At 36.6% G+C, this 21,543-nt stretch overlaps 1 protein-coding gene across 2 annotated transcripts in view; it reads left to right on the top strand.

The window, feature by feature from the left end:
- The window catches only part of MYO6 (myosin VI), a 205,469-nt gene that overhangs the window by 156,570 nt on the left and 27,356 nt on the right, over nt 1–21,543 (top strand). For both annotated transcript variants that reach the window (XM_049776811.1, XM_049776810.1), the window contains exons 21-28: nt 2,641–2,771; nt 2,865–2,942; nt 7,250–7,379; nt 8,571–8,661; nt 9,723–9,873; nt 19,469–19,677; nt 20,436–20,514; nt 21,226–21,386. In XM_049776811.1, coding sequence (XP_049632768.1) covers nt 2,641–2,771; nt 2,865–2,942; nt 7,250–7,379; nt 8,571–8,661; nt 9,723–9,873; nt 19,469–19,677; nt 20,436–20,514; nt 21,226–21,386 — 1,030 coding nt within the window. The remainder of the gene's footprint in view (nt 1–2,640; nt 2,772–2,864; nt 2,943–7,249; nt 7,380–8,570; nt 8,662–9,722; nt 9,874–19,468; nt 19,678–20,435; nt 20,515–21,225; nt 21,387–21,543) is intronic.

Raw genomic sequence — 21,543 nt, 5'->3', positions numbered from 1 at the left:
TAGACTTCCTGGGAACGCTACTGCAGTGGCTCCAATTAAAAAAAAAATGTGTGTACCCTGAATTACGGGCTAGAGAAGTGGATGAAGGAGAGATCATGAAGTCAGTGTGCTCTTGTTCATTTACATCTTGACCTCTTAATTCAGGAGCAAGGGAGCTACATAAGGCTGAAATGTGGCTATAATTCCTTTGGGGCCAATGCTTTTCAGTGATGTAGCACTCTGTAGTCAAAATGCCTACTCCTTTCAAGCCATGAAGTATCTCCTGCACAGGGCTATTACTGGGAAGAGCTGATAGAAATATCAGCACCTGTATCAATCATTCTTTTAAATTATTTTCCATGTTTATCTAGAGTTATTAGTGGGTGCATGCTTTTTGTAAGATTATAGGTGAAGGCCACTAGAGAATCCACAGAGGCTAATAGGTGGTTAGTATACCAAAACCTCCAATTCTTGGACAATCAGAGAGGCCAGTCATAACAAATAGAAGAAGCAAGAGTTGGGAAATGTACTCTTCTTTTTAAATATCCATATGCTTAGTACTGTGATAACAATTATTATATTTCCCATGTAATGGTATTATTACTATTTTTGTTTCTCTTATACTCCACAAATTCCATTATTATTCACTTATTTTATATCTATTCCTTTTCCTTTTACTCATTTCATTCAACATAATAGTCTCCATATCCATCCATGTATAGACAAATTTCATGACTTCATTTTTCCTAAAAGCTATGTAGTATTCCATTGTGTACCACAATTTCTTTAGCCACTCATCTATTTTTGGGCACCTAGGTTGTTTCTAGATTCTGGCCATTGTAAATAGTACTTAAATGAACATAGAAGTGTAGAGGGAATTTTTGTATTGTGTTTTGGTGTTCCTGGGGTATATCCCTAAGATTGTTGGGTTATATGGAAGCTCAATTTTTATTTTTTATTTTTTAATATAAATATTTATTTAAGCACCATAATTACAAGCATGTTTGTAGTTGGGTTTTAGTTATAAACAGAATACACCCCCTTCACCAGTGCAACATTCCCAACACCAATCCCCACCCCTGCCTGTATTCATGGCAGGTAGACAGGCATTCTACTTTTCTCATTATTTAACATTGTCATATAGGTTGTTAGTGTAATTATTTACCTAACAGAGTTCATCACTCTTTGTGGTCAGGGAAGCTCAATTTTTAGCTTTTTGAAGAATGTCTATATTGTTTTCAAAAAAAAAAAAGCTGGATCAGAATGTATTCCCACCAGCAGTAAATAAGAGACCCTTTCTCTTCACATCCACAAACCAGCATTGGTTGTTCTTGTTTTCTGTGATGTGTGTTAAACTCTGTGGTGTGATATGATATTTCATTGTTGTTTTGATTTGCATCTCCCTGATGAATCGCTTGGCCTCTTTGGCCTTGCATCACTGTGAGTAGATCCAGATTCCTGTAGCAATACTTGGGAAATCACCATTAAATTGTAATTTTATATATGTTCATTGTAACAAAAACTAAACTGTGTATAGAATAAGTAATTCTTTCTTTTAAGGGGTGACCAAATTCTATCTTTTGTATGTGTATGTGTATGTTTTGTTTTATGTATTCTTTTTCTTCTCCTCCACCTCTTCACCTTTTCCCCCCCTCCACTTCTCCCCCTTTCCCCTTCTTCACACTCTTTCTCTCCCTCTTACTTACCTCTTCCTCTGTCTTTACTTTCCCACTGTCTCTCCCTCTCCCCTTTCCTCTTCCTTCTTCTCCTCCCTCTTTTCTTTATTTTTCCTTTTAGATATGTGGTTTGCAATATGATTACTCAAGCGGTATCATTTATATCACTTTATCTAATATAATGTTTTCTGTTCACGTCTTTTCTCATACAAGTGGGAAGTTTTGGGATATATTTATAGAAAGAGAAATTTCTGGATTAAAGGGATGAATATTTTAATTTACCATTCAGAGTTTTTGTATTGCTTTACTGTCCCTCTGAGAATATATGGGTGTGTTTTCCTACACTATCACACTCTCACCAGCCTCATATATTATTGGTGTTTTATAACTTCGCCATTCATATAAATATTCAGTCTGACTGCCTGAAGAGACTCTTTTGTAGATACTCTTTTTAAAAATTTTATATTCCATTTTTAAACTATCTTAGGGCATTGACCAACAATAATTACTTTTCTGTAAAGCATCAGATAGGATACAATGTTATTTTTTATTTTATTGTAAGCCAAGGGGGATAGTGAATGTTGAATTCCCTTTATTTACCAGTTGTTTGCACCAATGAGAATTCAGGAATTACTAAATTATACTGTTGAAAAACTATTTGACATCTTTCAAAATTAAACTCAGGATTTGGAAAATGGCATGCTTGTGGGCTTTTATTTAAATATACTATAATTGTCACCTAGGTTCTAGCAGTAAATAATGATATAAGTTAGATTAAGACTTTATAGAAACCAATAACTTGTCTCTAAAAGTGTTTTATCAAGCTGATTTTATAGTTATTTTAGATGGTGAATATAAATAGGACATGCTGAGCTATTTTATATATTTTACTCATTCTAAACAATAACTTGTAAAGCTGTTCATTTATAAATTTAAAAAATTGCTTACAGTGACTAGCAGTAATTTGCTTTATTTCAAAATTCAGGGATGGTATCTGTTTTGGACTTGATGCAGGGTGGTTTCCCATCACGAGCTTCCTTTCATGAACTCTACAATATGTATAAAAAGTATATGCCTGATAAACTTGCAAGACTAGATCCAAGACTATTTTGTAAGGTATGAATGCCACATAAATCAAATATTTTCCTGTGAATTATGTTCTTATTAATTACTAGTTGATATTAAATCATTGAATTTTTTATATTTCAGGCTCTTTTTAAAGCTTTGGGCTTAAATGAAGTTGACTACAAGTTTGGGTTAACAAAAGTATTTTTCAGACCTGGCAAGGTAATTACACATTTATTTTAAATTTTAACATGATGAATATACCAGTGGGGACAAGTGAATATTTTAAAACTTTTAAGGATGTTATTTTGAACATTCTGTACATAATAAGTACATATAAATATGTACATATGTATGGGCACATAATTTTCCCCCTACTTCATTCAGTGTTTACAATTTATTTTTAGTGTGGAAGATTTGGAATCAGAAATTGTTTCATTGCATTTTAGTTTACATAAAGGTTAACTACAAAATGTTTCTGTTTTAAATAACCTAAAATCATTTATTAAACAGTAGTTCAGGGCCGGAGCAGTGGTGCAGCAGTAGGGTGTTTGCCTTGCACACAGTCGATCTAGGACGGATCTTGGTTTGATCCCCCAGCTTCCCATATGGTCCCCCGAGCCAGGGGTGATTTCTGAGTGTCTAGCCAAGAGTAATCCCTGAGCGTCACAGGGTGTGGCCCCCAAAGCAAAAACAAACAAACAAACAAACAAAAACCAAGTAGTTCAGTCTTTAATAATTATACATTTTATGCTAGTGTTTTGAGTTTTTTTTTTATTGTGACCAATGTGAATTACAAGTCTTCCACAGTTATATTTAAGGTTCATAGTGACAGTGAATTAAGGCCATTCTCACCACCAGTTTTGTCCTCCCTAGGTACAGTAAGTATTGGGAATATTAGCAAAGGAATTCCCTTGGCCTTAAAGATAAAGGATATGGTAGATGTATGGTGGTTAGAGTGGGAGAACAGTGGTAGGGTATTTGCCTTGCATGCAGCTGACTCAGGATGGATTCAGGTTTAATCCCCAGCGTCCCATATGATCCCCTAAGCCAGGAGCGATTTCTGAATGCAGTGCCAGGAGTAACCCTGAGCACTTCTAAGTGTGGTCCACAAAAACAAAACAAAACAAAAGAATATGATAGATGTATAAGGTACAGGAAATTTGGCTAGATGTATAAGGTACAGGAAATTCTAAATCCTATAGTGAACATATACATGATTCTATTTTTAAAAGACTGATATACACCAATATATGTATTTAGAATATGAAGTACTTATGCATTTTAATAGTTTATGTTAGTATTCCAATAGTTAAGCTAACATCATATTAGATATTTAATTATTTGTGTGTTATAAAACTGATAGTTTGAGGGGCCAGAGTGATAGCACAGTGGTAGGACCTTTGCCTTGCACATGACTGACACAGGAGAAACCCAGGTTTGAACCCCTGGCATCCCATGTGGTTTCTGAGCCAGCTTGCCAGGAACGATTTCTGAGCACAGAGCCAGGAATAACCTGAGCACCACCGGGTGTGGCCCCTCCCCCCAAAAAACTCCTGATGGTTTGAGAAATGCCAATAGATTAAAATACTATTTTATTACTGTAATAAAACTTAAGGGCTGTTCTCACTTCCAGGAAAAAATATTAAAAGTTAGTTTTCAAAGAAATTTTTCTCTTTGCTACTCTTAATGAATTTTGATTATAAAACAAATATTGCTATGTTTATGACGTTGCCAGTATATTGTAATAGGGTATTTGCTAAGGGATAGAAATAAAGTTGAATCTGCAACAACAAAAAACAGCTTTACAGATAGAAATTTGTGCAGGACCTTGCCCAGAAAGCAAACCAGAGAGACCAACTGCACTAATCTCTGTAGTGGGCATTTCAGTGGAATAGTCTCTGAAGGTAGAGTTAATCAGACTCCTCCCAGCCCCAGGAGGGAGTGGGAGATGGGCGAGAGGAAGGGAGCTATGTTCCGAGAACTCCCTAAAACAGATAGAGTTGGGGTGGAACCAGCTGAGCCAATGTGGTGAGTCCAAGGCCAGCTGGTTTCTTCCAGCAAGTTGCTGGGAAGCTGGATATGCACAGAGAATGAGAGACCACAGCAATGACATCTTGAGGGTGGATGGATGAACTGTGTGTATGTTTGTGTGTATGCGCGCGCGTGTGTGTGTGTGTGTGTGTGTATTGGCAATAGCTGTGGCCCCTCTGTTCTGCTTTTAGTGATGGGATTGGGGGGGGTATATTTGAACAATTGGATAGAGAGAAGCAGCAAATGCTTCCCAGATCAGCTCAACCAAACATACATTTGGAGGCACACTCAACACAGGTGCTCTGGGGAAAGACAGGTCAGAAGTACTTCCCAGGTTACTCTAGGCATATGTTCACTTAGTAACAAAAGACAGAGAACCTTAAGATGAGGCACAAAGCAGTGTGGCATTTTCTTCATTATTATTCAGCATCATATTAGATTTCCTAGCCATAAAAATTAGGAAAAATAAAAGCATTTGAATTGGAAAAGAACTTAAACTATCACTGTTTGTAGGTAACATAATTATGTTCATAAAAGACCCTTAAGATTCTTTCAGGAAACTATTAGAGACAATAAACCTATCCGGTAAAGTAGTAGGGTACAAAATCAACACACAAAATATTGTGTGGTTCTACATGCAAACGATGAACCAGAAAATAAATTCCTCCCTGCCCAAACAATCCCATTTAAAATTGTATCCCAAAACACCACATACATACGAGTCCACTTAACAAAGGATGTGAAAGACTAATACATTAAAAATACAATGTAATTATTAAAAGCTTTTAATTTATAACAGAAAGCCATGAAATTGAAAAATATCTACAATAGTGCATTGAAATAACACTGCTCTCTAAAGTATTACACAGATACAATGCATTCCCATCAAAATTCTAATGGTATTCTTCAAGGCTGTACAACAAGTGGTGCTTAAAATTGTATGGAACCATAAAAATCTCTGAGTAGCCAAAATAATGCTGGGGGAACAACCAGGAAGGAATTGTGTTACCTGACTCTACATTATAAACTATAGTAGTCAAAACTGTATTACTGTGAAAACATTCTTTCAGATCAGAGACTTCAGAACTAAATTCCCATATATATGCACAAGTTAATGGAAATTCAATTCAACAAATAATAATGGGAACTTGGAATACTATATTACAAAAAATGTAACTGGACTCCTTTATGAGTCACAATGATCAATTTAAAATGAACAAAAATTCTCTATATTATTCCCTAATTCATAAAATACAGTAAGGAAAGCAGAACTCTCCAAGGTATCAGTCTATCCACCTCAAGTATCCCTTTGATGACTTACCTCCATTGGCAAAATAATAAAATCAAGAGTAAATAAATGATCCTATGTAAAACTAAAGAGATTTTGCACTTCAAAATGAAGTATTACTGAAATAAAAAAGATTACTGAATGGGAAGTATACTTAGACAAAGGCTAAAATCCAAGATATATAAAATATAAAGCTGATGAACAAAAAAAAAAAAAAGATATCCAGAAAGATAATAGACACTTCCTCAAGGAAGATATACAGATAGCCAAAGATATATGGAAAAAAGTGTTGTTATTGTTAAAGAATTGCAAATCGTAAGATCAAGGAGCTTTATGATACCAGTTAGAATGACCTACATCAAAAGAACAGAACCAGAATTTGTAGAAAAGTAGAGAAAAGAGAATCTTCATTAATTGCTGATAGGAAAGATGTCAGAGCCAGCTTCTATGGAGAGTAGTATAGAAACATCACAAAAAATATATATTCTCTGTGATTCAATGATTCCACTCATATTAGAGACAGATGAAGTAATGGTAAGACAGTTGTGGAGGGTCTTTTGCATTTTGGCCATGGTAATAGTAACTTGTACATTGTAACATTAATGGTAATATCATTATAGTCATAGTACTTAAATTATAATAAAGAAATTATGTATTTTTGTGGCAAATTGTGGAAATAATACATTTTATTTAATAATAACTGTTTTATCTGTCTCTTAGATTAAATTTGACCAAAAATAGGGATGATGGTTGGAAGAAACTGATTAGTGTTGCTGGTTCCTCTTACTGTATATATATTTTATGTGTATATACATATAATTAGCCTTCACTCAAAATATAAATGACTTTATTCTTTTCTCAACAGAGAGACTGTTTGGGCTAACCATATTTAACTGTCGTTTAAGATATTTCCATTTTTATTATTGAATTTGCTAATCAGTAGAGGCAGATTCTAGTCTTATTTGTCCCACATTCTCCCAAAAGAGAGAGATCAAGAGGAAAGGAGGAGAAAGGAAACAACAAAATAGTTGTGTGTTTGAGTTTGCCATATATCTTAATATGTATATAGTTCACTGTGACACATCTTTACATATCTTAAGACTATTTCTGAAGAGTTAGATTTTAGACTTGAGTTCTAAATATCTTCTGCTTTGCTATGTTTAAAGATAGTTATCTTTTGGTACTAATACTGATTTTTATTTCCTAGTTTGCTGAATTTGACCAGATTATGAAGTCTGACCCTGACCATTTGGCAGAGTTGGTTAAAAGAGTCAATTACTGGCTTGTCTGCAGTCGCTGGAAGAAAGTTCAGTGGTGCTCACTCTCAGTCATTAAATGTAGGTGCTTGTTTCACACCAAGAACTTTTATAATGAAATTCACTTGGCTTGTTGAATGTTATAAACATTTATCAGGAGTGAGTGTTGTATAGTTAGATATCGGTGCTGTTTTTTATAAATGGTTTCTCAAGTGATATTTCACAAATTAATTAGTATTTATGAAGTCCCTTAAATATTTTTGAGTATAAATTTGTATAATTTGAGTATAATTTTTGAGTATAATCCAAGTATATTATAATGTCATACAGGATTCATTTTCTCTTGTCCTGATTTTATCTTGTTCTAAGAATTAAAACTCAGTATCTTTGTCCTTCTCTCTCCCTGTCACACATACTCACACTTGCATGTATGCACACACATGTGTGCACACACACCATCCTTCAATATCAATATTAAGCCAGAAATTTTCTTTTATCATATGGCATCATCAAAGATTATTTTTGTGGAATTTATTATACAGTTAAAAATTTTCTTTTAGTTAGATAATTGTGAATATTTCTTAAGGAATTAGACTAAACAAAAGGCATCCAACTTCTTTCCTCATTATTTTTCAAAGCAAAAGATATAATTGTTAGTATGGTTCAGTGCTTTCAGCTTTATGTTTTACCTTATGATATAAACACATTTATCTTAATTATCTATACCATGCTGCCCTATGTGGGTTATATGGGTATACACTGGAACTATGTGGGTATATACTGGTATTGAAAATCTCTGAAATGCTTTAAGGTCAGATCAGGTAGGATAAACTTGGTTAACTGAAGTTAAATAGATTTGTATTCTCTGGAATTCTCAAACCTTTCTCTCTAATTGTTGTGATTATCCAAAAAGTAGTTAGAGTATATAGTCTTTTTTTCTAACTTCCCTTACAGGTGACTTATTTTTTTAAGACACCTGTTGACATTTTATATACCAATATTGTCTCACATAGTTTGGTAAGCGGCAGTGCAGTCTAATTATAATGCACTGGAAGTATAGCAAGCCTTATATATTATTTACCTTTTTAAAGAAGTATCATAAATTAAGGAGATGTTAAGTTTCTTGATTTTGATCTTTGACATCAAAGTCTGCTTATCAAGTTTTCATGTTTCTTAAAAATTGCTTTGAGGAAATAGTATTATTTTTAATGAGACATTTGTATAATATAAATAAAATAATTTTCAACAATGATATTTTTCTCTTGTATGTAGTGAAAAACAAAATAAAATATCGAGCTGAAGCCTGCATTAAAATGCAGAAAACTGTTAGGATGTGGCTTTGCAAAAGGAGACACAAACCTCGGTAAGTAAGATGAATTAATATTTAAAGAATTGTATACTCCTCCAATATGTGTCTATAAAGTCAGTTTTTAAAGAGCTTTAGTTAGTTGTGTTGTCTATTTAAAATTAATTACTTGATTAATTTCTTGCCTCAAATGTCTGTAAGAATTTGAAATAGGGCCCGGAGAGATAGCACAGCGGCGTTTGCCTTGCAAGCAGCCGATCCAGGACCAAAGGTGGTTGGTTCGAATCCCGGTGTCCCATATGGTCCCCCGTGCCTGCCAGGAGCTATTTCTGAGCAGACAGCCAGGAGTAACCCCTGAGCAATGCTGGGTGTGGCCCAAAAACCAAAAACCAAAAAAAAAAAAAAAAAAGAATTTGAAATAACTTTAAAAGTGTAAATGCTATAAAAGCTTAAAATAGGGCCAGAGAGATAGCACAGTGGTAGGGCATTAGCCTTGCAAGTGGCAATCCAGGATGGACCTTGGTTTGATCCCTGGCATTTTGTATGGTCCCCGAGCCAGGAGCAATTTCTGAGTGTGTAGTAACCCTAACCCCTGAGTATAAACGGGTGTGCCACCCCTTTTCCCCAAAAAAGCTTAAAATAATTGGTTGTAAGAAACTTCTAATTTAATTTAATTTTTTTGAAAAATATCAAATTGACTTTATAAAATAAATGTTTGGCTATACATAGCCTTTGAGATAACCTGTTTATATAACACTATAAGGTTGGTCTTTATACTCGAGCCTTTGTCAATTTAAATGTTTTAAACTTGGAAGTTTGAGTAACTACACAGCTTATTGATACCTTTTAAAAAGATAAGGTGGTTTAAATTATATAATTTGAATTATTTTATTTTTCTGTGTAAAGAAGTATACATTCTCTTAGGAGGCATTAGTATATTTACATTTATATTGATTCTCTGTTACCCTTAACAAGGGACTAAAAAAGAGAATACTAAACAGTAAAATATAGGTTGGAATATTCTGTTTAGCGATATATTTATAAGTTTATTCAAATTAAAGTTACCTCTGGTTTTAAAATGGTGATGTTCAAGCTCTGTTGGAACATTATCTTGACAGCATTGATGGCCTGGTTAAAGTGGGCACCCTGAAGAAACGGTTGGATAAGTTTAATGAAGTAGTAAGTGCATTGAAAGATGGAAAACCAGAAGTGAATAAACAGATCAGAAACCTTGAAGTTTCTATTGATGCTTTAATGTCCAAAATTAAGGTATGCAATTTTAACTCAATTAATTTTGACTTTTTACATAACATAGTCATTTATTGGAATTGAAATTATAAAATGTCTTTATATTTTTATATACAAAATGTTTCAAATGCTGATTCTCAGTGATTTTCATGTTAAAAATTTCTGTAGTGAAAAGATAAAAACAACTAAAATATATGTTTCGGGAGAAGACCATACCTGTAAATGTTGAGCTTACTCCTCCTGGTTCTGTGCCCAAAACCAGGTAGTACTGGGTTAACTAACTATATGTGGTGCTGAAGTTGAATCTGGGTCAACCTTGTGTGTGGCAAGTGTCTTATCCAGCATTGCCTCTGTGCAATTTTTTTTTTTTTGTCATTGTGGAGCAGTACTTAAGAGTCCCTAGGACCACATCCAGTGTTTATTGATATCATGTAGTATTAGGGATTAAACCCATGGCTTGAACATATACTAAATTGAGCCACATCTTCAGCCTTAAAAAGTTTTGATGTGGGGCCCGGAGAGATAGCACAGAGGCGTTTGCCTTGCAAGAAGCCGATCCAGGACCAAAGGTGGTTGGTTCAAATCCCAGTGTCCCATATGGTCCCCCGTGCCTGCCAGGAGCTATTTCTGAGCAGACAGCCAGGAGTAACCCCTGAGCACTGCCGGGTGTGGCCCAAAAACAAAAACAAAAAAAAAAAGTTTTGATGTGAGTTAATCACTACTGTGAAAGAGCTATCCCTCTGAAAATTACTAAAATACTTTTCTTTTGACAAACTTTGACATAAGAATTCTTATCTAATAGGGATATGATTTCATAAATTTTATATTGCAGGGGTACCTTTCACCCTGAACATTTGTCATGTGAACTTAACTTAGACTTTAGTGGTCAGACATTGACTGCAAACCCAAATCTTAGATCCCATCATTGGAAATGGCATGGTTTTCTGCAACAACTTGCTGTAAGGGGAGGTTTCCCTGCCTTGCCTATCAGTGAAATTAAATCAGAAGATTATCCACGACATCCTTGCTTTGACATAGGATCTGTGCAGAAAACCAAGATCTCTAATTACAGAAGCGTGACTTCAGCTATCACAATTGAGTAGAACTTTTCCTGGGACCATGAAGAAAGATTTTGGGGTTGGACAATTAGTATGCCCGGAGACTATAATTGATCTTACGACAGGATACTTGATGGGTTGGGACACCCTATTTCTTTAGGCCAAGGGTATTTCTAATTTTCCTAGTGTTTGCTGTGCCTAGCAAAATAAAACAGAAACAAATAACCTACTACCCTCCCTATACCTTTTTAAAAACTATCAATTATATATATATTTTTTAATTTTTTTATTTAAACAACTTTATTACATACATGATGGTGTTTGGGTTTCAGTCATGTAAAGAACACCACCCATCACCAGTGCAACATTCCCATCACCAATATCCCAAATCTCCCTCCTCCCCACCCAACCCCCGCCTGTACTCTAGACAGGCTTTCTATTTCCCTCGTATATTCTCATTATTAGGATAGTTCAAAACGTAGTTATTTCTCTAACTAAACTCATCCCTGTTTGTGGTGAGCTTCAAGAGGTGAGCTGTAACTTCCTGCTTTTTTTACTTTTGTGTCTGAAAGTTATTATTGCAAGAATGTCTTTCATTTTTCTTAAAACCCATAGATGAGTGAGACCATTCTGCGTCTTTCTCCCTCTCTTTGACTTATTTCACTCAGCATAATAGATTCCATGTACATCCATGTATAGGAAAATTTCATGACTTCATCTCTCCTGACAGCTGCATAATATTCCATTGTGTATATGTACCAGTTTCTTTAGCCATTCATCTGTTGAAGGGTATCTTGGCTTTTTTCAGAGTCTTGCTATGGTAAATAGTGCTGCAATGAATATAGGTGTAAGGAAGGGATTTTTGTATTGTAATTTTGTGTTCTTAGGGTATATTCCTAGAAGTGGTATAGCTGGGTCGTATGGGAGCTCGATTTCCAGTTTTTGGAGGAATCTCCATATTGCTTTCCATAAAGGTTGAACTAGACGGCATTCCCACCAGCCGTGGATAAGAGTTCCTTTCTCTCCACGTCCCCGCCAACACTGCTTGTTCCCATTCTTTGTGATGTGTGCCAATCTCTGGGGTGTGAAGTGGTACCTCATAGTTGTTTTGATTTGCATCACCCTGATGATTAGTGATGTGGAGCATTTTTTCATGTGTCTTTTGGCTATTTGTATTTCTTCTTTGACAAAGTGTCTGTCCATTTCTTCTCCCCATTTTTTGATGGGATTAGATGTTCTTTTCTTGTAAAGTTCTGTCAGTGCCCTGAATATTTTGGAGATTAGCCCCTTGTCTGATGGGTATTGTGTTAATAGTTTCTCCCACTCAGTGAGTGGCTCATGTATCCTGGAAGCTATTTCTTTTGAGGTGCAGAAGCTTCTCAGTTTAATATATTTCCATCTGTTAATCACTGTTTTCACTTGCTTGGAGAGTACAGTTTCCTCTTTGAAGATGCCTTAATCTCAATGTCCTGGAGTATTTTACCTACGTGTTGTTCTGTATATCTTATGGTTTAGGGTCTGATATTGAGGTCTTTCATCCATTTGGATTTAACCTTTGTACATGATGTTAGCTGGGGGTCTAAGTTCAATTTTTTGCAAGTGGCTAGCCAGTAGTGACAACACCACTTGTTGAAGAGGCTTTCTTTCTTCCATTTAGGATTTCTTGCTCCTTTATCAAAAATTAGGTGATTGTATGTCTGGGGAATATTCTCTGAGTATTCAAGCCTATTCCACTGATCTGAGGGCCTGTCTTTATTCCAATACCATGCTGTTTTGATAACAATTGCTTTGTAGTACAGATTAAAGTTGGGGAAAGTAATCCCTCCCATGTTCTTTTTCCCAATGATTGCTTTAGCTATTCTAGGGTGTTTATTGTTCCAAATGAATTTGAAAAGTGCCTGATCTACATCTTTGAAGAATGTCATGGGTATCTTTAGAGGGATCACATTAAATCTGTATAATGCCTTGGGGAGTATTGCCATTTTGATGATGTTAATCCTTCCAATCCATGAGCAGGGTATGCGTTTCTATTTTCGCCTGTCCTCTCTTATTTCTTGAAGCAGAGTTTTATAGTTTTCTTTGTATAGGTCCTTCACATTTTTAGTCAAGTTGATTCCAAGATATTTGAGTTTGTGTGACACTATTGTGAATGGGGTTGTTTTCTTAATGTCCATTTCTTCCTTATTACTATTGGTGTATAGAAAGGCCATTGATTTTTGTGTGTTAATTTTGTAGCCTGCCACCTTGGTATATGAATCTATTGTTTCTAGAAGTTTTTTGGTAGAGACTTTAGGGTTTTCTAAGTAGAGTATCATGTCTTATGCAAACAGTGAGAGCTTGACTTCTTCCTTTCCTATATGGATTCCCTTGATGTCTTTTTCTTGCCTAATCACTATAGCAAGTACTTCCAGTGCTATGTTGAATAGGAGTGGTGAGAAAGGACAGCCTTGTGTTGTGCCAGAATTTAAAGGAAAGGCTTTCAGTTTTTCTCTATTGAGGACAATATTTGCCTCTGGCTTGTGCTAGATGGCCTTAAGTATATTGAGAAAGGTTCCTTCCATTCCCATCTTGCTGAGAGTTTTGATAAAGAATGGGTGTTGGACCTTATCAAATGCTTTCTGTGTATCTATTGATTTGATCATGTGATTTCTATTTTTCTTGTTGTTTATGTTGTGTATTATGTTGATAGATTTATAGATGTTAAACCATCCTTGCATTCCTGGGATGAAACCTACTTGATCATAGTGGATGATCTTAATGAGGCATTGGATCCTATTTGCCAGGATTTTGTTGAGGATCTTTGCATCTGTATTCATCAGCGATATTGGTCTGTAATTTTCTTTTTTGGTCGCATCTCTGTCTGGTTTAGGAATCAAGGTGATGTTGGCTTCATAAAAGCTATTTGGAAGTGTTCATGTTTTTTTGATTTCATGAAAGAGTCTTGCCAGGATTGGTAGAAGTTCCTCTTGAAAGGTTTGAAACAATTCATTAGTAAATCCATCTGGGCCTGGAATTTGGTTTTTGGGCAGACATTTGATTACTGTCTTAATTTCCTCAATAGTGATGGATGTGTTTAGATATGCTACATCCTCTTCCTTCAACCGTGGAAGATTATATGAGTCCAAAAATTTATCCATTTCTTCCAGGTTTTCATTTTTAGTGGCATAGAGTTTCTCAAAGGAGTTTCTGATTACCCTTTCGATATCCACCATATCAGTAGTGATCTCTCCTTTTTCATTTCTAATATGAGTTATCAAGTTTCTCTCTCTCTCTCTCTCTCTCTCTCTCTCTCTCTCTCTCTGTCTCTCTCTCTCTCTGTTTCTCTGTTAGTTTTGCCAGTGGTCTTTCAATCTTGTTTATTTTTTCAAAGAACCAACTTCTGCTTTCGTTGATCTTTTGGATTGTTTTTCGGGTTTCACTTCATTGATTTCTGCTGTCAGCTTTGTTATTTCCTTCTGTCTCCCTATTTTTGGGTCCTTTTGTTAAGTGCTTTCTAATTCTATGAGCTGCGTCATTAAGCTATTTACATATGCCCCTTCTTCTTTCCTGATGTGTGCTTGAAAAGCCATGAATTTTCCTCTCAGTACTGCTTTTTCTGTGTCCCATAGGTTCTGATAGTTTGTGTCTTCATTGTCATTTGTTTCTAGGAAGGTTTTGATTTCCTCTTTGATTTCATCTCGGACCCACTATTTATTCAGTATTAGGCTGTTTAACTTCCAGGTATTAAAGTTTTTCTTTTGTGTCACTTTGTAGTTCACATATAATTTTAGGGCCTAGTGGTCAGCGAAGGTAGCCTTCAAAATTTCTATCTTCTTGATGTTATGGAGGTATGTTTTATGTGCTAGCATGTAGTCTATCCTGGAGAATGTCCCATGTACATTAGAGAAGAATGTGTATCCAGGCTTCTGGGGGTGGAGTGTCCTGTATATATATACTAGGCCTCTTTCTTTCATTTCTCTTTTTAGGTCTAGTATATTCTTGTTGGGTTTCAGTCTGGTTGACCTGTCAAGTTTTGACAATGCCGTGTTGAGGTCTCCCACAATTATTGTGTTGTCATTGATATTTTTTTTCAGAATTGTCAACAATTTTTTAAAAATTTTGCTGGCCCCTCACTTGGTGCATATATGTTTAAGAAAGTGATTTCTTTCTGCTGTATGTATTCCTTGATTAATACAAAATGTCCATCTTTGTCCCTTACAACTTTTGTAAGTATAAAGTTTGCATCATCTGGTATTAGTATGGCCACTCCATATTTTTTTAATATAATTTTTATTTTGATCATAGTGGCTTACATATTGTTGACAATAATATTTTAGGTACATATTTACATAAAATCAGGGGGATTCCCATCACCAAATTGTCCTCCCTACACCTCCGTTTTTGTCCTACCTCCCATTTTCTCTTCCCTCACCCCCAGGGCGGCTAGAATATGTGGTCCCCTCTGTATCTAACCTACTACTTAGTAGTCTTGCACCTCTTTGGTCTTGATGCCTCCCTTATTTCCCCCTCTAACTGGAGGCAGGACTAGCTAGTTCAAGTTGCGTGGTTTTGCCTGAAAAAGAGAAAAGTAATAAAGTGGGGTAAGAGTCTAATACACCGTAAGTGTGCGGAATCCTTCTAGAGGCTCTCATCATCGATTTGGGAGATGAAGGAGAAAAAGAAGGTGAAACACTCCACCAGTACCAAAAGAAGTGTCAAATATCCAGTGAGGACTTCAGCTATATCGATAAGCACCACAAAAAACAAACAAACAAAAAACAAAACAACAAACAAAAAACATGCCATGGTCTTGAAATAAGAACCATGGCATAGCACATAACGAAAGAAAAGAAAGGAAGAGAAAATAATACGTATAACTGGGGACAACAATTTCAATAATCACACCCAAACAGAGAAATCAACCAAAATAGATAGGTAAATAAAAATAAAAATAATAATAAATGAAGGTAATATATATGTATATATATATATATATATATATATATATATATAATAACCAAGGTTTTGTGCTTTTTGTATTTTTGTTTTTTCCCTCCTGCCCTGGCACAGTAAATATTGGGGTCATTCGAAAAGGAATTCACTGGCCTAAGAAATATGGGGTTTCTCCGTCCTTGGAGTATACTGTCATGGAATCAACTCTAGACTTTGTTCAGGATCATTTACTCTCATGGTGGTGTTTTCGTGGTGTGTGGAAGACTTCTGCTCTGTCCAGGGTGATACAATCAGAGCTCTGTGTTTAGAGGTCTCAGTATCTGCACAGATCCTGAGGTGGGACTTATGAATAAGTCAGTCTTTGTGGTTCTAGAGGTTCTATTCCCTCAGTGTCATTTTAATTCATCTTCTGTGGTTGGTGATCTTGGTCTTTGCACTAAACCTAGGATGGCACCTAGGATAGCGTCTTTCTTTGTGCTTCCAGAAGCCCCATTCCATCCCAATTGTCTCTGCCGGACCTTTGGAACTGGGGATCATGATTATTGTGAAGGTCATAGTTCAAACCCTAAACTAGGGCTTTTTTATTGGTCCCAAGATGTATTGTATACAGTCTGGTCGTGGTTCTAGCAGCCAGTCATCTGTAAATCGCGATCTTGGTTTTTGGACCTACCAAAGGGTGCCAAGTCTTCTGGTTTTTTCTATTCGTTAGCTGGTAAGGTAGGCTAATCTGCTCTAAGGTCAAGTTGATCACATTTTTCTTGTTGTCAGGATATCATGTTAGAGTTGGCCCTTGTTGTTGACCCCGCAGTATTAAGGCTGTCCCGGATGGAATTTGTTTCCTGCAGCTGTTGTGAAGAACTGTGCTGTTTCTATGTCTGGGATCCAGGGTTCAAGGCTTGTTGAATGGTATCTAATCACCTGTGGCCACTCCATATTTTTATGGGTGTGGGTTGCTTGAATGATTTTCCTCCAGCCTTTTATTTTGAGTCTATGTTTGTTCTGACTATTCAGGTGTGTTTCTTGTAGGCAGCAGAAGGTTGGATTGAGTTTTTTGATCCATTTAGTTACTCTGTGTCTCTTATCTGGTGCATTTAGTCCATTGACATTGAGAGAAAGAATTGTCCTGGGGGTTAGTGCCATCTTTATATTGAAGTTTGGTGTGTCTGTTGGTCAGTCTTCTCTTAAAGCAGGCAGTTTAGTTTTTCTTTTAAGAATGATTTTGAGTCTGTAAAATTTCTGAGCTGTTGTTTGTCTGTGAAATCATGTATTGTTCCTTCAAACCTGAAAGTGAGTTTTGCTGTGTGCAGTATTCTAGGTGAAGCATTTATTTCATTGAATTTTGTCACTATGTCCCACCACTGCCTTCTGGCCTTGAGTGTTTCCGGTGACAGGTCTGCAGTAAATCTCAAGGATGTTCCCTTGAATGTAATTTCTCTTTTCGATCTTGCTGCTTTCAGAATTCTGTCTCTATCTGCGGGATTCGTCATTATGACTAGGATGTGTCTTGTGGTGTTTTTTTCTGGGGTCTCTTTTAGTTGGTATTCTTCGGGCATGCAGGATTTGGTCGCATGTATGCATTAGCTCTGGTAGTTTCTCTTTAATGATGTTCTTGACCGTTGATTCTTCCTGGAGATTTTCTTCCTGGGTCTCTGGGACTCCAATGATTGTTAAGTTGTTTCTGTTGAGCTAATCATAGACTTCTATTTTCATCTGTTCCCATTCTTTGAGTAATTTTTTCATTGTTTGATCATTTGCTTTAAGGCTTTTTTCCAATTTATTCCGTTGTATGGAATTGTTATTCTTCTCATCTTCCAGTGTTCTAATTCTATCCTCAGCTACTGTTAACCCATGGGAAACCTCAACCACATTTTTCTTCAATTCATTTATTGAGTTTTTCAGACCTGTTGTTTGAATTGAAATTTCAGTTTGGAGTTTTCTGATTTCTATCTTTATATTCTCTTGATTTTCCTTAGTGTTCTCTTTTATACTTTCTTTGGGTTCTTTGAACATCTTCCATATTGCAACTCTAAACTCCTTATCTGAGAGACTGACTAGTTGGTTGGTCATGTTCAAGTCATCAGAGTTACCATCATCATTCTCTATGTCTGCCGCTGTCCTGTGTTGTTTCCCCATTGTCACATTTGTATTGTGGGTTTTTCTATGTGTTGTGGTTGTATTCATTGGCTAAATGATGTGCATAGCTGGGAAATGAAGCGGATCGGCCGTGCTCTTCTGGCTCCACCCTTTCTGGGCTTGTAAACTCACCTCCAGAGAAGGCTCCAGAGAAGGCGAGCCGTCTGCAGATGAGCTACATACAGGATGAAATCAGGCCAAAAATGGAGCACAGCACAGAAGACAGGCAGATAGGGGAGCTGGCATCTGAGTTCCAGCAGAGTTCAGTGGCTTCCCCATTGGGCGTGTAAGCTCACCTCCAGGGAAGGCTCCAGGGAAGGCGAGCCATCCGCAGATGAGCCACACACAGGATGAAATCAGGTCGAAAATGGAGCACATCACAGAAGACAGGCAGATAGGGGTGCTGGTATCTGAGTTCCAGCAGAGTTCAGCGGCTTCCCCTTTCTGGGCGTGTAAACTCACCTCCAGGGAAGGCGAGCTGTCCTCAGATGAGCTGCACACAGGATGAAATAAGGCCAAAAATGGAGCACAGCACAGAAGACAGGCAGATAGGGGTGCTGGCATCTGAGTTCCAGCAGAATTCAGCAGCTTCCCCTTTCTGGGCTTGTAAAGTCGGCCATTTCTTACTCACTCGCTCGCTGGGTAGCTTCAGATTACAGTTTTTTTTGGGTTCGCTTCCTAGGGCTCAGAAGAGCTTCAAGAATTCAGAAAAGACAGAGAAGCACAGGACAGGGCTCCCTTCAGGTCCTCGGTTTCCTCAGAAGAAGCACAGCAGGACGGAGACTCCGCATTTGAAGCAATCAGCACTTCACCTGGCAGTCCCCACAGTCAGCCATTTCTTACTCAGTCACTCGCTGGGTAGCTTCAGAATGCAGTTTTTTTGGGGTTCGCTTCCCAGGGCTCTGAGAACTTCAAAGATTTAGAAAAGACAGAGAAACACAGGACAGGGCTTCGTTCAGGTCCTCAGTTTCCTCAGAAGAAGCATAGCAGGGCAGAGATTCAGTAGGTGAAGCAATCAGCACTTCACCTGGCAGTCCCCACAGTCAGCCATTTCTTACTCACTCACTTGCTTGCTGGGCAGCTTCAGAATCAATTATATCTTCTTGATAGTGTCGTTCACCTCCTTCATAGAGCTAAATAACCAACCCAAAATCAATGTCAATAGAACAGAACAATAGAATCAAGAGACCCAAACCACAACTATCTAAACGTAAAATGTACCTGTTACATTGGTAGACCAAGGGACTAAGGGCGGAGGTATGGAATGCATGCTGGGAACTTTGTTGGTGTAAGGTCAACACTGGTCATGGAAATGGCCCTAATTTACTGCCACTATATGCCTGAAATACAACTACGAAGGACAACAGTGATCTTGATAAAAAATTTAAAATATTTATTTCAGTTGGCCATTTAGTAGTGTCCAGTGTGTTGTCATTGTTGTGCAAATAAAAAAATCTTTATAAAATACATGTTTATTATTTTTGTTTTTAAAGTCCACTATGATGACAAGGGAACAAATACAAAAAGAATATGATGCACTAGTTAAAAGCTCTGAGGATCTCCTCAGTGCATTACAGAAAAAGAAACAGCAAGAAGAGGAAGCAGAAAGACTGAGGCGCATTCAAGAAGAAATGGAAAAAGAAAGAAAAAGACGAGAGGAAGATGAGAAACGTAGAAAAAAAGAAGAGGAGGAAAGAAGGATGTGAGGCTTTAATATTATGTTATTTTGAATTACAAGCTAACAAAATCCTTAACTCCTGATAGTCACAGTAGTTCTTATTTTCAAATATTTTATTTTAATTAGGAAAAAATATCACTAATATTGGCTCAGTGATAGGATGTTTGCTTTGCACGTGGCTGAACTAGGACGGACCATGGTTCGATCCCCTTGTGTCCCATATGGTCCTCTGAGCCAGGAGTGATTTCTGAGCATATAGCTAGGTATAATGCCTGAGCGTCACAGGGTATGGCCCAAAAAAACAACAGAAAAATCAGAATGTTTCAAAAAAGAAAATTATATTGTTAATAACATGAAATTATTTTAGTTACACATTTAATTTTAGTTAGAATTTTACACTTAAGGAATTTAAACTTCTTTTTAAAACTATATGACTTGCATAGTATATTACAAGCTAGGAAAAAGCCATTTCTATTTTTCTTCTTGTTTTAAAACTGATAGCTTTCTATAATATTGCCATTATCAGGTAGATAAAAGGGATATAAATAAGTCATTAGACCGAATTCGTAGAAGGAAGCATGTCCAATAGGAACATTGTTTTCTTCCACATTACTTTCATTAGAGTTATATTTTCTTTTTTGAAAATTGACTTTATACACAATCAGGTTATTCTATATTCTGTAACCTTGTTCGTTAATAGCTTCCATACTGAAAGTGGGCAAATCCAGCATTTTGAAGGTTTTTTTTTTTTTTTTTTTTTTTTTTTTTTTGTGGGCATTTAGGAAACTTGAAATGGAAGCAAAACGGAAACAAGAAGAAGAAGAGAGAAAGAAAAGAGAAGATGATGAGAAACGAATCCAGGTATGTATTTATGGACAATTGATTGATATCTGTAAAAGCAGAATCTAGAAAGTTATGCCAGCAAAGAAATATTGATAAAGTTACGATTTGCTAGATCAAACCTCTGAAGAAAGGCATTTTCTGAAGCCATTATGGAAAAGATGTTTAGAGTTAAGGAAGTTAACTCAAATCCTGGATCTATTGCTTGCTCACAGAATTTATAACATTGCATAAGGAATAATTAGTGACCGTGGACTGTACTCTTCTTTCTGTATAATGGGGGTAAATGATAGCCTCGAGCATTAAATGAGTAAACTCATTAAAGCATCTGAAACAGTACTCAGCTGAATAAACACTAGCTTTCTTAACGCTATTGTTGGTACACTTGGGGTAACCAGATAATTGTTCACTTAAACCATAATTGCAATGTTTTAAAATATTACTATTTAATGACTTTGTTAATAATAATATTCTTAGGATAGGATTTAAAAAATCTCTGCCACTCAGGAGTTGATGTTGGTATATTTATGACGATATTCATGTAATATTTAGGATCCTTTAATGATAGAATGGTGACCTTCTGGTTCCTTTTCTGTCTCTTGGAAATGAAAGAGAACTGAGAGTTAAGAGATTACAAGTTCTGCAGTACTTTTGTGGGATAATTCAAAGAATGAGTGAGTCAGCGAATGGAAGAGCCCCTTGGTAAATGGTTCTCTGGGCCTTTCTATACAGGCAGAAGTGGAGGCGCAGCTGGCCCGACAGAGGGAGGAGGAGTCCCAGCAGCAAGCGGTTTTGGAGCAGGAGCGGCGGGACCGGGAGCTAGCTCTGCGCATCGCCCAGAGTGAGGCCGAGCTCATCAGCGATGAGGCCCAAACTGACCCAGCCCTTCGAAGGTATGACGCAGTGCAGTGTTGGGCTTTTCCTTTGCTTCCTTTGACTTGTCTGCAAACAGAAACAAATCTTATTTCTTATATCCTGTAAGCCATTAAAGTAGTACTTAGATCTGAGATCTGAGAGCTGATACAGTGGGTAGGGCACTTGGCTTACCAC

Source organism: Suncus etruscus, chromosome 7, assembly GCF_024139225.1.
Source record: "Suncus etruscus isolate mSunEtr1 chromosome 7, mSunEtr1.pri.cur, whole genome shotgun sequence".
In the NCBI taxonomy this organism is placed as follows: Eukaryota; Metazoa; Chordata; class Mammalia; order Eulipotyphla; family Soricidae; genus Suncus; species Suncus etruscus.
This window is presented reverse-complemented; position numbering and strand designations above follow the sequence as displayed.